General features: G+C 44.8%; 1 protein-coding gene across 1 annotated transcript in view; it reads left to right on the forward strand.

The window, feature by feature from the left end:
• Nucleotides 1-3064: 3064 nt before the first annotated feature.
• LOC145408923 (uncharacterized) overlaps nt 3065-15334 on the forward strand; it is a 56195-nt gene continuing 43925 nt past the window's right edge. The window contains exon 1 of the mRNA XM_080279504.1: nt 3065-3260. Coding sequence (XP_080135630.1) covers nt 3200-3260 — 61 coding nt within the window. The 5' untranslated portion in view covers nt 3065-3199. The remainder of the gene's footprint in view (nt 3261-15334) is intronic.

The raw sequence follows: 15334 nt of genomic DNA on the forward strand, positions 1-15334 counted from the left end.
TCTCTCACCGTAATTCGTGTTCTTTGCAGTCGGTACATTGCCAACGCTATATTTCTTGTTGTTCTTGCTCTTCTTAAGGGGTTAGAGTTGTTCAGAGCTAATGGGATTTTTAAGATGGGTATGTTTTTGTTTATGTTGCAATCCGTCACCAGCTAAATTCATTCCATGTGCAGTTTTTTGCAGGGTGTACTCACTCCTACGGCTAATAATAATGATGAGAGTAATGATAATGATGATAGAGTAAAATGAGTGTATTGAGCCTATAGATGATGATGATGATGATGATAAAGGCGAGTATTCAAAGCCTTTATTGACGATGATGATGATGATGATAATAATAATGATGATGATACAACCAGACGATTATAGACAGCCATGGGAAATCCTCTCTAAGTAAGGTTATTGGAAGGCTTCTGATGCAACTACGTAGGGGTTGGGAAATAGCTGTGAGAAGTAGTAGACAGGGTTGTGTGTGGTGGGATGAGTTTTAACTTTATATCCAGTGGAGAGAGATATCGTGGGGATAGTGGAAGGAGAGATAGATAGATAGATAGATAGATAGATAGACAGATAATTAGATAGATTAATGGAGAAAGACACAGACAGGCAGAGAACGTCGGGAAAGAATGGGGAGAATGACAAGGGGACACACACACACACACACACACACACACACACACACACACACACACACACACACACACACACACACACACACACACACACACACACACACACACACACACACACACACACACACACACACACAGAAGAGGGAGAGAGAGAGAGAGAGAGAGTACCACAGAACCCGCCTAACTGGTCGGCTGAGTAAGACATTTTTCCACTAAAATGTTACTTGACGCAATATTCCCCACTGCCCACACCCTCAGTGTTGTAATTCTGCCCACACCACACCATCCCACTGCCAACACCATCCCTTTGCCCACACCACTCATCTGCCCACGCATTCCCTCGACCCACATCACACTACCCCTCTACCCACACCATACCACTACCCTCACCACAGCCCACACCACCCCACGGCCCACACCACACCACCCTCTGCCAACGTAGCACTATCTCAGACCCCCTTAGAAGTATATGCCACACACACACACACACACACACACACACACACACACACACACACACACACACACACACACACACACACACACACACACACAAACCATATGGCAGTAGCAAGAATTAATTATAAAAGGCCTCATTATGGTGAAGGATTTACTCAGGACTGCTTCTAATACCCTCAGTAATCCCCAAAACATATATCATTCTCTACCTCTCGTGTCGTATCTTCCCATCATTAATCCCTGTAATCCTTCTCACCCTCAGCCCACTCTTCGTACTGTCCTCCTTAATTCAGATAATCCCCTTCCTTGGAGGTGTGTTATTCCCTCACCTACAGTACTTCCTCACCTTTTCCTCTTCTTAATTACTCCTTGACTGTCTTTCTGCCGTTTGCTTTCCTTCATAATCTTTCTGCTTGTACTGTTGTCTCTTTCCTACCTGCTATCCGTGTCTGCGAAGGGGGATGAACAGACTTTAATTGTTAACAGGCATTTATGGAAGGATATTGGTTATTAGATTTGATAAACTTACATCCCACATTCAAAGCCCATCAGAAGCCATGAAGAGAGACCATTTTTTTTATTTCTGTGTTCGTTTTGTGCTTCTGAAATCATTGTCCAAAACTAATGACTTTCTTTTAGCATCCCGAATTTAGGTTTATGCATACGGTCTTTTTATTTGGTAATGTTAGTGCAGGGTAACTACAAAAGATACCCAGTTCTGTATGATCTGTGCATCTCTCTCTCTCACTCTCTCTCTCTCTCTCTCTTCCATCCTGTCACATTCTGCGCCTCATCACCAAGCGCTGTGTTCACCAATCCGCAGTGGTTTTAAGTGGAAGCAAGGTACATCACTTGACCTGAGACGAGTTTCAATGAAGAAATTAGTATTTATGTATCTAAATGAAGTTTGTTAGGCTAGTCTCACATAAATATTATTATGTTTCTAAGTAAAGTTTGCTGAGCGAGATTCACATAAAAGATTAGCATTTTTGTATCTAAGTAGAGTTTGTTTCCCCAGGGTGTTTTATTTCTTGAATCGCGTGGTTGAGAGTAATTCAATGAGCTTTAGTATAGGTCAGAATGAGTCTCCTTGGTTACTAGACAAATCGCCCCTCTAATCTGTCTACACTTGGCCATCAACTAAGCTGAAAATGTTAGGGGTCTTCGTCAGACTAGATCAGACGCACTAAAATGAATTCGCTCAGACCTCGGCATGCAGTCTAACCCACACTTAATTACTCAAAACTCTTCCTTGATGTGAGGGTGAAGCGAAACAACTCCTCAGTCTCGCCGGTGAAATTGCGTTGTAAAGTGAGATGCAGATTAACCACACCTGATGCTTACAACTGTGCCATAGATGATGTTGGTAATTTGGGGCCTGCCTACACCCAAGACCAGAGAGAGAGAGAGAGAAGAGGGAAGGAGAGAAGGGAGAAAATCCAAGGAGAAAGTGGCAGAAAACAGTTAACAGTTACGTTGGAGAGAGAGGGAGAGAGAGAGAGAGGAGAGGGGTAGGGGGCGTGGGCGTGCTAAGGTGAGCTAGCTCCACGTCGCTCTCTGGCCAGCATCGTGTTTGTTTACTCTCAGCATACCTGTCTGGAAGCTCCTCCGCCTACTCTCCCTACCCTTTTCACGGCGCTGGATTCCTCTCCTCTCCTCCCCTTCCAAAGCAAAGACTCCGGCCAGTGCAAATAGAAAGTGCGGGGAAGAACTGAGCAAAGTGTTTGTAATCTAGGCGGTAACGGTGTAGGCTGAACATTTTCCAGCGAAAAGTTCACAGGTTACAACCAGTTAATGAGTATCGCGTATGCTGGTCAGGTAGGTACAGAGGGGGAAACGGAGTCGGAGGCGGCGACTGGTGGGTGGGCCCGGAGAAGCTCCTGCCTCCACTTCCCCCGCAGAGTACACGAGGTCCATTCATTCCAGGTTCCCATTGAAAAATTCAGTAGACCGTCAGAGCTGGTGGGGGGAGGTAACGTCTCGCGCCGCTCCCGCCCTCGCCACACTAGCGTATACCTGTGGATTGGTTTGGTGACTGGGGGAGGGTTGTTTGGATGTGTGGGTGGAGGCTTTGGCCCTGCCCTGCCTACTGACTCTTGTGTTTATTAATGGTGGTGAAGAGTGACATCATGATCACCTTATTTTTTCTTCTGATTTCGGCCAGTTATGGTGAGTACCAAGTTTTTAAAAGTATTTATAACAATTTCGGAACTGTATTTTTGGGAAGTAAGGCAGCTCACAAACACCTCTTCCAGACCAGTTTGGAATGTATTATCTGTGACATGGAAGGCTTAGTAGCACTTGTTCCTTAGCGATTTATTTTGCATATTACCCCTTAACATATGTAAGTTATAGATTTTAGCGTTGACACAGTTTGTATCAGTGACCTACAAGAGTATTTTGAAGTGTAATATGCAGAATAAATCGCTTAAAGAAAAGGTTCTGCGAAACTTCCCATACCGTCTATACTGTGGCACGTTGGTAGGCCTGTTCTCATTAAGTATAGTTATAAATATTACGTCTAAAAAGAAAGATGTCATATAAAAGAACAGTAAAAATCCAAAATCCAAAATAAATCGCTAAGGAAGAGGTGTTAGCAACCCTCTCCCCAACTGTAATGTGGTCCTAGATGTGCTTTGGACTTCGGTGTGGAAGAAAAATGTTGGTGAAGGTGACAGCAATTGCGTTTTTTCTGGTTTTGGCAAATTTTTATGAGAACTTATATAGCGTGTGTGTGTGTGTGTGTGTGTGTGTGTGTGTGTGTGTGTGTGTGTGTGTGTGTGTGTGTGTGTGTGGATCATCGTCTATGCACCTCGTGACTTGAGTGAATATCGGTGATAGTGACACTTTTCACTGCGTTGATTTTCTCTGGGAAGTCCGATGTGTGTAGTGAATTTTGAATATTTTAACGCCGGCCCATCCATCCATCCATACATACACACGAAAGAAGACGAAGAGAATAGAAAGCTAATGATGACAGTATTTGATCACATGTTTGAGTCCTGAACACGAATCTCTCAGGTAACGAGGCCAGGGAGCAAGGTACAGCTGTGGTCAGTAGTTCTTTTACACTTGTCTCAAAGTCGCGTCCAATCCTAATGAGGTCCTATTAACCCCTTCTTCACGAGGACGTATTTTTTAATCTTATTCTTGCTGTCTATAGAGGGTTTTTTCAGCTTTTGATAGAGGGATTACTTACAGACGTCAGTAACCTATTATCCGTCTTTCCCTAGTTAAGTAAACAGTGTGGAGGCAGCAATATGAAAAGAAAATTGTCACTAAAGTTAAGAGGTGAAAGAACACATAAGCCTTTCATTTCTACACTATCAGCATCCAAACTCTTATATCGCAGTATTATCAGGGGTGAATTGGATCGATACTGGGAGAGGGAATCACAAAAAGAGAATTGTCCATAGAGCGCCCAGTGAAAATAAACATCTACGTACTCATTCAAGTCTTCAAAATCCTGATGGTCCACTTAATTGACAGAAATCCACATAATGACGCGCTTAATAATGCCTAATATATAAGTGATTGCTCGTTCCGTTGACTCAGATTTAGTAATGTATGATTCTAGTATTATGCATATCTTTCAAGGTGAGTTTTTTTTTTTTTCCTGTTTCCAAAATTTTCATACAGCGGATGACTTTACATTATTGAAATATTATCTTCCAAGCCCCACTTTCCACAAATACACGGCTTTGTAGGATCCAAAAATAAAAACAATCAAGAATGAAGGCAGGACAATATTCACCAACAGTGCCCAGTAAACTATTTACATACCTGTTAGAAAAGTGGTTATTAATTACTCTGGAAATCTAATGCCCAGGTAGGCGATGCGGTGTGGTCATGGAGATGTATTTATAAAAGTTTCTATTTCATTTTCTAGATACGTAAGCCTCCATAACATTTTTCCTATTGTCATTTTGATATTCGCTCTGGTTCGCTTGATGAAGTGTTTGATATGAGTGAAGACAAGCATATATATAAATAGTCTTAAATGCAAGGAAAGTTTAGGACGGTCTGTGAATGCTGGTCCAGGGGACGTCTTCTCGTAAATTAAGGAAACTCCCTCATCCCTCTTCTTTATCGTCTTTTTTATTACGTATTACACTTATATATTCCTCTGCTTAATAATAATGTCTTGGGCATTTCTTTTCGTAGTTAGTCACACTCCCTCCCTGTTACACCATCCTCCCTCATATTGCTTCCCCTTATCGCCTTATACGGACGAAGTTTGCTTGCATAACATATACCTATTTGCCAGCCAGAATATTCAGCATATCAGACTGAAGTGACCTGTAGGAGCTTGAAGGGACGTGTAGAACAGACATGATATAGGAATTGCATCCTGAAATTACGTAGGACAAAGACTTAGCATGGAATATTCTTTGTACCAATTATCAGGGCATTGAAATGTGTAAAAGAAATCATTAACGCATCGATTTGTTTTCCTGTAAGCGATACGGGTTAGTGAATGGTGTAAAAGAATGTAAAAACGTATCGAAAATTTCTCTGTAAACACGATGCGGGACAGTGACTGGTGTAAAACAATATATACTGTAAACGTAACAAAATTTTCTTTGTAAACACGATGTGGGACAGTGAATGGTGTAAACAAAATATTAACGTGATCCTACAGAGAAATAAACCGGTAGGGAGGAGGTGCTAGGGGATCCTTCTGGGCCACGAGACCACCATACCAGGATAGGCGCAAAAAATACCCCAGACGCAGATTTGGCGCTGGGCATCTGGTGTGGGGCGGGGTGGGGCTGGAGGGATTGGGAGGGGGGCCATGCAGCAGGGGTATGTGGGCAGCAGCAGGACAGCGGTGGGTTGGGCATGGTTGGTTCGTATTCTAAGTGGAGGCTTCTTAGCACATTTTTCTAAGCGATTTATGACGCCTAGTACACCTTAGCATTCTCTAGTTGTTATGTATGCAGTTTTAATATCATCAGTTTGCATAAGCAGAATACAAAGGGATTTTAACGTGTAAGGTACAAAATAAATCGCTAAGGAACAGGTGCCACGGAATCTCCAACTTAGAATAGGACCCTCATGAGCATCTGGTGTGGGACAGGACGGGGTGGGGTAGGATAGGAAGGCAAGCAATAGGGGTGGGTGGGCAACAGGAGGGCAGCGTTGGGTAGGACGGGGTGGGGTAGGACAGGAAGGCAAGCAACAGGGGTGGGTGGGCAACAGGAGGGCAGCGTTGGGTAGGACGGGGTGGGATAGGACAGGAAGGCAAGCAACAGGGGTGGGTGGGCAACAGGAGGGCAGCGCTGGGTTGGGCACGCTGGCCTGAGATGCTGCTCACGTACAGGTTTCATTAACAGCAGATGGGACACGGGCTGGAGGCGGGCGGGCTGGCTGGCTGGCTGCATAGATAGGTAGCTGGCTGGCTGCATGGATAGGTAGCTGGCTGGCTGCATGGATAGATGGCTGGTTGGTTTCATAGGTAGATGGCTGGCTGACTGCATGGATAGATAGATGGGTGCCTGGCTGCTTAGATAGATGGGTGGCTGGCTGGATGGATGGTTACTTCGGCCACACTGATTGATTCACACCCGACCATCAGCACCAAGAGCAGTGTTCGCGTGGGATCAGGAAGCCTCGAAGCAACTCTTCCTTAGCTATTTTTCTTTCCTGTTGCATTCTTTTATCCTCTTAGACATCATTAAAGAAAACCATGTAGATAGTAAAATGATTAGGACATACAAGGGAATGATAAGGACCAATATGCAAAATAAATCGGCATGGGAGAGGTGCTAGGATACCACCACCACTACCACCACCACCACAAGCACAACACCACCACTACTACTGCATCACCCCCACACCACCACCAACAAGGGCAGTACTGGCGTGGGTATTGGGAGCCTCCTAAATACTCGAGAAAGCAGCCCCAAGCCAGTCTGCACCGCCACGTCGAGCGAAATGCAAGTCTGAAGTGAAGCCCTTATCTGAGTGACATAGGAAGATTCTCAGTATTTCTCCTGTGGCGATTTGGTCTCAACGTTACACCTGAATGTCCTCTAACACCTGTTTTCTAGCGATTTATTTCGGACACCCAGTATCCACTTTTATTACTGATGCAAAACTATGTCGATATTTAAACGATAATAATAGCATACAAGGGAAGGCTAAGGTGTAATATGCAAAATAAATCCCTTAGAAATAAGTGCTACGGAGCTTCCTAAGTTTCCTAGACCCTTACATCTATTAACAAACGTAAGATCAATTTTCTGTCGTAAATTAATTTTTTTTTGGGGGGAGGGTGGTACAATGAGAGACATGGGAAAATTCTGCGTGTTCCTTTCCTTGTCCTTCCTGAGAGAGAGAGAGAGAGAGAGAGAGAGAGATCTTAGTTACGACCTGGAGTTGATCGTAAGTCTGTTTGTGAATACCAGCCTTGATCATTACGTTATTACCCACCGCCGTCATTGCAGCCGTACTTACCGTCATGCGATGTGTCCACCCGTCTCCACATGACTGGATCTTGATGTGGCTCTCCCTTGATTGCTTTTCCCTCGAAGATCCATTTTTTATAAGAGTCCAACAATGGTTTCTTATTTTTAGGTAACATTTTGGGAATATGAATCTTTTTAGAACTTGGTAAATTAATCCCAGAAAATATGAATACTCTTAGACATGCATAATTCGAGATAAGACTTTCGCTACTTGTCATTTGAATATGAATTTTTCCAGGACGAGATAAATACGTAGCAGGAAAGCTGACTCTAAAAACACGTATATTTCAAGATAAGACTTCCATTATTGGTTGTGTGTTTTAAATTATTTGAGGTAAATATGTGGATGGTTGCTTCACAAATTTCGTCATTCTTCATCTGATGGATAAATTAACCCACACGATCCAGGTCGGGCCTTCACCGTTGCACCCTCACAGTTAGCACAGTTATAGAGGGTATAATTCATCTACCTTAACTGTGAGGCAGGACACACCATTTATCAGATACCTTTGGGACTTACAAGAGTGTGGTACAGCGTGGACGGTGTGGTGGGAGGAGGCAGGGTTGTGGTGGGGCGGGGCAGCCTAACTCAGTGAGTTGTATCCTCGATGGTTAAGGAGATCCCCTAACACTTTTTCTCTGCTGGTTTATTTCTGTATCTAGTCTAATATTTTCCTTTGTGTTATTTATTCAGTCTGTCAAAGGAGAGAAGGCTTAGGTATATAACATGCAAAATAATCTGTTAAGGAAGTGGTATAATCAAAACTCCCATATCCACGCAACCAAGTATAATTAACATACAAGAAAATGTTAAAGTGCAGAATAAATCGGTAAGGAAAAGGTGTTACAAAACCTTCCAAGGCAACTTGAATACGGTCCAGTGACTCACAAGAGAGAGAACTCCGCCTCTATCTGTCCCTTCCATCTCTCCCTTGCCTTTCCTGGACGCTCCATCGCAGAGGGGCCGAACTGCGGTACTGCCAAAGCTGCCTCAGCTACATGGCCACCCAGCTCTGATAAAAGTGTTGTTCCTATAGTCGGTTTGTTATCACCTGAGGGAACTGGGCCACTCCCTCACCTTTAATACTAAGTCGTGGTCGCATGTGGAAAGGATGTAGAGCAAGAGCATCGTGGTAGCAATGAAATGGCGGGGGACAGGGCTACATGGAGGCGATTTGTTTGTGGCCTCCCCTTACGGGATTAAGGCGTCAGGCAATAGATAGGTTGCATGAAATTTGATGAGCCTTAGCCGTGATGTAGGAATGAGTCTTCTTGGTTACAATACTGTTTTTACTCTAACCTGACCTATTACTGTCATCTCTCTATCTCGAATGCTGAGTTTTGACAAAAGATTGACACTAGAATAAGATGCTAGTCATGAAGAAGTGCTTTGAAAAGGATGTAGAGCAAGAGCATCGTCCTTTTCTGCCACTCATCGATGTGAAAAAATAATGGACGAATATCACAGCCAGATAAGGTAAAAAGGGTAAAGTTAAATCGACCCACCAGTCTGACTACACCTGGCCATCAACCGAGCTGAAAGGGGTTGGTGATCTTCCTCAGGGTAAACATGGTACGGTATTTTTCCTGGCCGGTAGAATCACAGCAACTAAATGATTATAGTTCTGATGTCGTCGTTCATCCACCCAAGATTCGTCAATAATTTTTTGCACTGAAACGTCCCTCTTACAGTGAAGAGGTTTGGATTAATCTCCTTTAGCCTCTTCTCTGCCACCATGCCATGTATTTATTGATCTGGCTATCTATCTGTCTATCTATCTATCTGTCTGTCTTTCTGTCTGTCTATCGATCTATTTATTTTACAATTTAGGAGTCCTCATATAAAGTTGGGGTTAAAGTCAAAATTGCAATATTAATGTTGACTGACAATACGTGTGTGAGGGCTGGTGCTGTGGTGTGGTGGTGAAGGGCGGTGTGGTGGTGGAGGATGGCTTATTGTGGTGTGATGTGATGTGGTGCGGTGTGGTGTTGTGATGATATGAAGGTGGATTGCTGTGTGGTTTGGTGTGATGTGGTGTAGCATAGCGTGTGGTGTGGTGCAGTGTGGTGTACTGTGGTGTATGTTTGGCATGTGGTGTACTGCAGTGTGTGGTGTGGTGCAGTGTGATGTATTATGATGTGGTGTGGTGTTGCATGGCGTGTGGTATGGTGTGGTGTGGTGTAGCATGGCGTGTGGTGTGATGTGGCGTGGTGTAATGTGGCGTGTGGTGTGGTGTGGTGTGGTATGGTGCAGTGTGATGTATTATGATGTGGTGTGGTGTGGTGTTGCGTGGCGTGTGGTGTGGTGTGGTGAGGTGCAGTGTGATGTATTATGATGTGGTGTGGTGTTGCGTGGCGTGGTGTGGTGTGGTGTAGTGTAGTGTGGTGTGGTGTGGTGTGGTGTGGTGCAGCGCGTCGTGGCGGTGAGAAACATTACCTTCAGCTCAGGATCCGACTTAAGCATGAAGGAAGAGCGATAAACTCAAATTGCATCACCAAACAAGGCAACGTAAACAGCCGCCGGTACACTCACACTCACAGCCAGATGAAAGAAAGCGTCTGAAGGTAGGCCGAAAAGTAATGCTAAGTCCCGTACGTTATGCCTGGTGGTGTAGTGGTCAGGACGCCCCAGTTGGAGCGATGTTGCGTAGGTTCGAATCCCGGAGAAGTGAGTGGTTGTTTTTCGATATGTAATGCCACTAAGGGGTGTAGACTGGTCATTGCCCTTACATGTATAGGGTTATTGCAGCCTAACCTCGGGCCCCTACACCTCGAAGTGTATAAAATGGGACTGATTGATACCTTTTTGTATACACCTCACCTGAGAGAGAGAGAGAGAGAGAGAGAGTTGAAACTGTTATATCTTTACAGTCAGCATAATTTCAGCATCCGGAAATCATCTTCCCGATAGATACATGAATGAGAAAGATAGATAGACTTACAGATAGAAATTAGATAGATAAATAAGATAAGAGACTGGTAGAGAAATAGATGATTGGCTGAAGTAGATAGCAATAGGTAAATGATAGAAAGGCAGCAGAGATAGATAGACTGATAGATAGACAGACTGATAGAAATAGCTGGGAGCAGGTTTGTAGTGGTGAGATAAGTGGTGGATAGACAGATACATAAATTGGTAGAAAGACAGGCAAGTAGATAGATAAGTAGGTATACACAGTTCTTGTCCTTAGTCTGGCCTGGGGAAGTTAGTGTTAAGTTGAAGGACTTCTAGATAGACATATACAGATAGACAGATAAATGAATAGCTAGGTAGAGATAGTTAGATAGACAGATAAAAGGATAAACAAAGAACATTAGCCGGAGGGAATATGGGATAGTGAGCGTAGCGTTGAGTGGTTAATGGATTTACAGTACAGAGATACAAACTTGTTGACAGAGAGATAGGTCGACAGACAGACTGATGGACAGATAAATAGATAAAGAGATAAAGAGATATACAGAGAACATAGATAGAGAGATAAATAGATATACAAAGAGCAATAGCCTGGAGCACCGCCTGAAGGTGTCTGTGGTAGTGAGTGTAGCGCTGGGGTGAGGGACGGACATAGCCTTGAGCCATTGCCCCCTCGTGCCCTATGCTTACTCCGGAACTTCCTCTTGCCCCTGGCTCACCCACCCTCCTTCCTGCCCTCCGTCTGCGCCCCCTGCCTCACCTACAGGCTGGGGAGACGCCTAATCCACCTCAGCGGGTCAGGGGAAGCGTGAATTGGCGCGTGGAGGAGGTGGAATGGGGGTGTGATGTGGACTTCTTAGCGAGGTTGGGTGCGCTTACTGCTTGAGGCACGATCGTCTTTTGTTTACAACCGGGATAGTGGGAGTGGGGGAGGGGACGGAGGAAGAGAGAGAGAGAGAGAGGGGGGGGGGAAGAGATAATTTAAAGAGTGAGGCGTGTTGGGAGAGGAAGGAGAGTGTAATGAGGGAAGGAAAGATTTATAAAGGAGGAGGGAGAAATTGAAGGAGAGGCGTGGGAAGCTTATGAGGAGGAGGGAGGAGTGAAGGAAGAGGAAACAGAGAGGAGGAGGAAGGGGTAGGAGGAGGAGGAAGAGAGGAGGGGAAAGGGAGGAGGAGGAAGAGCAAAAGAGGCAGAAGAAGGAAGAAGGAAGAGGGAGAGGGAGGCAGGATGAGAAGAAGGAAGAGGGGGAGAGGGGCAGGAGGAGGCGGGGGAAGAGGAAGAAATGAGTGAAGCAGGAGGAAAAGAGAGGAAGAGGAAGAGAAAGGAGAGTAAATGGTGGGGGGGGGGAAGGAAGGAATGACGATGTAATGAAGGAAGGAATGGCTTATCAAGTACTGAGGAAGGAAAGATTCATGAAGAAAAGAAGGAAGAGGAGAGAAATAGAGGAAGAGGAAGAGAAGTGAGAAGTGGAGGAGGAAGAAAAGGAGAGAGGAACGAAGGATGAGGAAGAAAAGTGGGAAGTGGAGGAGGAGGAGGAAGAGGATGAAAAGTGAGGAGTGGATGAGGAAAATGAGAGAGAAGAGGAGGAAGGAGAGTATAGGAAGCATTGTGTGTGTGTGTGTGTGTGTGTGTGTGTGTGTGTGTGTGTGTTGTCCCGGTGGTGGTGGTGGTGGTGGTGGTGGTGGTGGTGGTGGTGGGTGGCTACCGTGGCGGGTTGTGGAAACAGGGGGTCAGGGGTCGAAGCCGTGTACAGGGATGGACAAAAGTTCCCCTAATATTTCACCACTTCCACCCCTCACAATGCACTGCTGGCTAATATACCCCTACACTGGGAGAGGCTTGGTATGTTCCCCTGCCATTAAATGATTCTCACTGATGTCATGCGTCTGGGAGGAAAGTGAAGGACATGCCCTGAGTGTGAAGTAGACGCTGTGGGATAATTGGCGAACTTTTTGTCCCTGGCTGCACCCGCCTCTACCTGCCTACCCCGTGTCCTTCCTCTCTCTCCTTCACGTCCGCACCGGGAGGAATGACCCGCACCGATGAGACGACTCACCTGAAGAGGGTCCAAGTCGGCCAGAAACTGTTGTGTCTTTACTCACCACAAAACGGTGCTGGTGAGGGATGCTTTCTGTAGACAAATTACCTACCACCGACCAACCACGAGTGCCATGGGCTGAGCAATAATTTCATTCACATTTTCACCTTTGGCATGCTGTTACGATGCTCTGAGGACCAAGCAAGATATGTCGTACCAAGCCATTTCCTCTCCATCCATATCCTGTGCATCCGTATCATATCCACCCATGTCCTGTCCAGCCGTATCCTCTCCACCCCTATCCAATTCAGCCCACAACTTTTGCCCATTGTCAGAGTTCCCACGTCATAACACCACTTCCATACCACAACACCACCCCACCTCCCTCAACACCACCGCCACATCACAACACCACCCCACACCACAACACCACCCCCCCTCCTCTCGACACCTCCCACACCACAACACCACCCCACCCCTCTCAACACCACAACACCCTTCTCAACACCCCCACACAACAACACCATTCCACCCCTCCTCGCAACATCCCCCACGCCACAACACCACCCCACACCACAACATCACCCCCTACACCAGAGCACCACGCAACTCTCCCCCTCTCATACGTGTTTCAATTTCCTGTGGAGCTCCAACGTAGTGCTGATCACGTAGCTGGGTTATTTTTTGCCAACACTCAATACTTACCCTTTTCATTTCGCTGACTATCCTTGCAGCACGCGCACACCAGATGATGATGATGATGATGATGATGACGATGTGATAATGATTGATGAAGATGATGATGATGATAGTGATTGATGTATGTGATGATGATGATGACGATAGTGATGATGAAGATGATGGTGATGATAATAGTGATGATGATAAAGATGATGATGATGATAGTGATTCATGTAGATGGTAATGATGATGATGATAGTGATTGATGTAGATGGTGATGATGATGATGATAGTGATTGATGTAGATGATGATGATAATAGTGATGATGATAAAGATGATGATGATGGTGATTGATGGAGGTGATGATGGTGATGGTGATAGTGATTGATGTAGATGATGATGATGATGAAAGTGATGGTGATGAAGAGGATGATAATGATGATGATAGTCATGGTGATGAAGAGGATGATGATGATGATGATGATGATGATGATAGTGATTGATGAAGATGACGATGATGATAGTGATGATACTGAAGACGATGATGATGATAATGATGATAGTGATTGATGAAGATGATGACGATAATGATGATATTAGTGATGATGATGATGATGATGATAATGATGATGAAGATGATGATGATAACGATGAGAGAGAAGTGCAGCGTATTATTCTTTTTTTCAGCTTATATAACCTACCTACTCCACTTAAATACTGGAAATAATGTTAGGTTGATGATGATGATGATACTGATTGATGATGATAAAGGAAGGGCAAGGGAAGGAAGAGCTTAGAGGAGGTGAATGATGAGGAGAAAGAGATGATTGGAGAGGAGAGAGGTGCGGATAAGAAAAAGATGTTTGTGAGTGATCAGAGAGAGAGAGTTAGAGAGTTAGCCTAGAAAGAAGACGCACACCACAGGCTTCCTTGCACTTACCAGACGCGTTACATGGACACTCTTTAGGCGCTGAAGGTGCTGAGAGAGAGAGAGAGAAAGAGATGTACATACATACATACAGAGCGACAGACAGACAGACTGCTTGTTTTTTTTGTTTTGTTTTTTCAACCCATCTGTCTATCTGTCTGTATGTCTGTTAACCTGTCCACCTAACTCTAGTTTCGAACTTGTGGGGCGCGCCCCCCTAGGGGGGCACGAAAGGCTGCCTGGGGGCGCGCGAAGGCTTGATAAAGAGGGTAATTATATTTGAAAACTATGAATTATGATGGAATTCAGTAATTTCTAAATATGGAGAAAATATTTCAGATATGAATAAGAAATCTGGTTATCTTAATATATAAACAGTTTCAAAGATTAAGAATCTATGATATTTATTGACATGTGCCAACTATGCCAGTAAAATACAGTATTTGAGGAAGGGGGGCGCAGGGAACGTGTCATTCAGTGAGGGGGGGGCGAGAATTAGAAAAGGTTGGAAACCACTGACCTAACTACCCCCTACCTTCCTTCCTACCTATTTACCCAACTACCTGCTCACCACCTCCCTTCCTCCCTGCCTCTGAAATTCGATCAAGTATTGTGTGGTGATATCCCGGTGAGAGTAAGTAATCAACAGTGGTACACCTGGCCGCCAGTGTCACCTTACCTGTCGGCATCCACGCAGGTATGCAGTTGTACTCGGAAATCACACCTTGTACGGTACCTTCTCTGGATATTTTCTCCAATGCAGAGAATTGCAGCAGCAGCACCAGCAGCCCAGATGTATATCACAAATAAATGGAATGGTTGTCAGGGAAAATTCACTTGTTGCGTGTTTTCGTGTTAATGGTATAATATATGAGAGAGAGAGAGAGAGAGAGAGAGGGGGGGAGGGTGAACAGACCAGATGTATCACAAGCCATCTTAGAGACCGAATAATTGGTCAACATTTTTCATCATCATCATCATCATCATCATCATCATCATCATCCTTCCCACTAGTGCACTGGGAGGGAGGAATTCAAGAACAGGAACAGGGTGGTAAAAAAATGGGGAGAACTATCAAGCATTTTTCTGAACACTCTGTTTAATGACTCTCCGGCATTTTTCACTTTCCTGTCTTGAAGCCCTTCCCCCCCCCACCCCCCGCTCATGGCTTAGGGGGAAGGGTGGTGATGATGATGATGATGATGATGATG

This window comes from Coenobita brevimanus, chromosome 79, assembly GCF_032717465.1.
Source record: "Coenobita brevimanus isolate Jiangsu-jjx chromosome 79, ASM3271746v2, whole genome shotgun sequence".
NCBI lineage: Eukaryota > Metazoa > Arthropoda > Malacostraca > Decapoda > Coenobitidae > Coenobita > Coenobita brevimanus.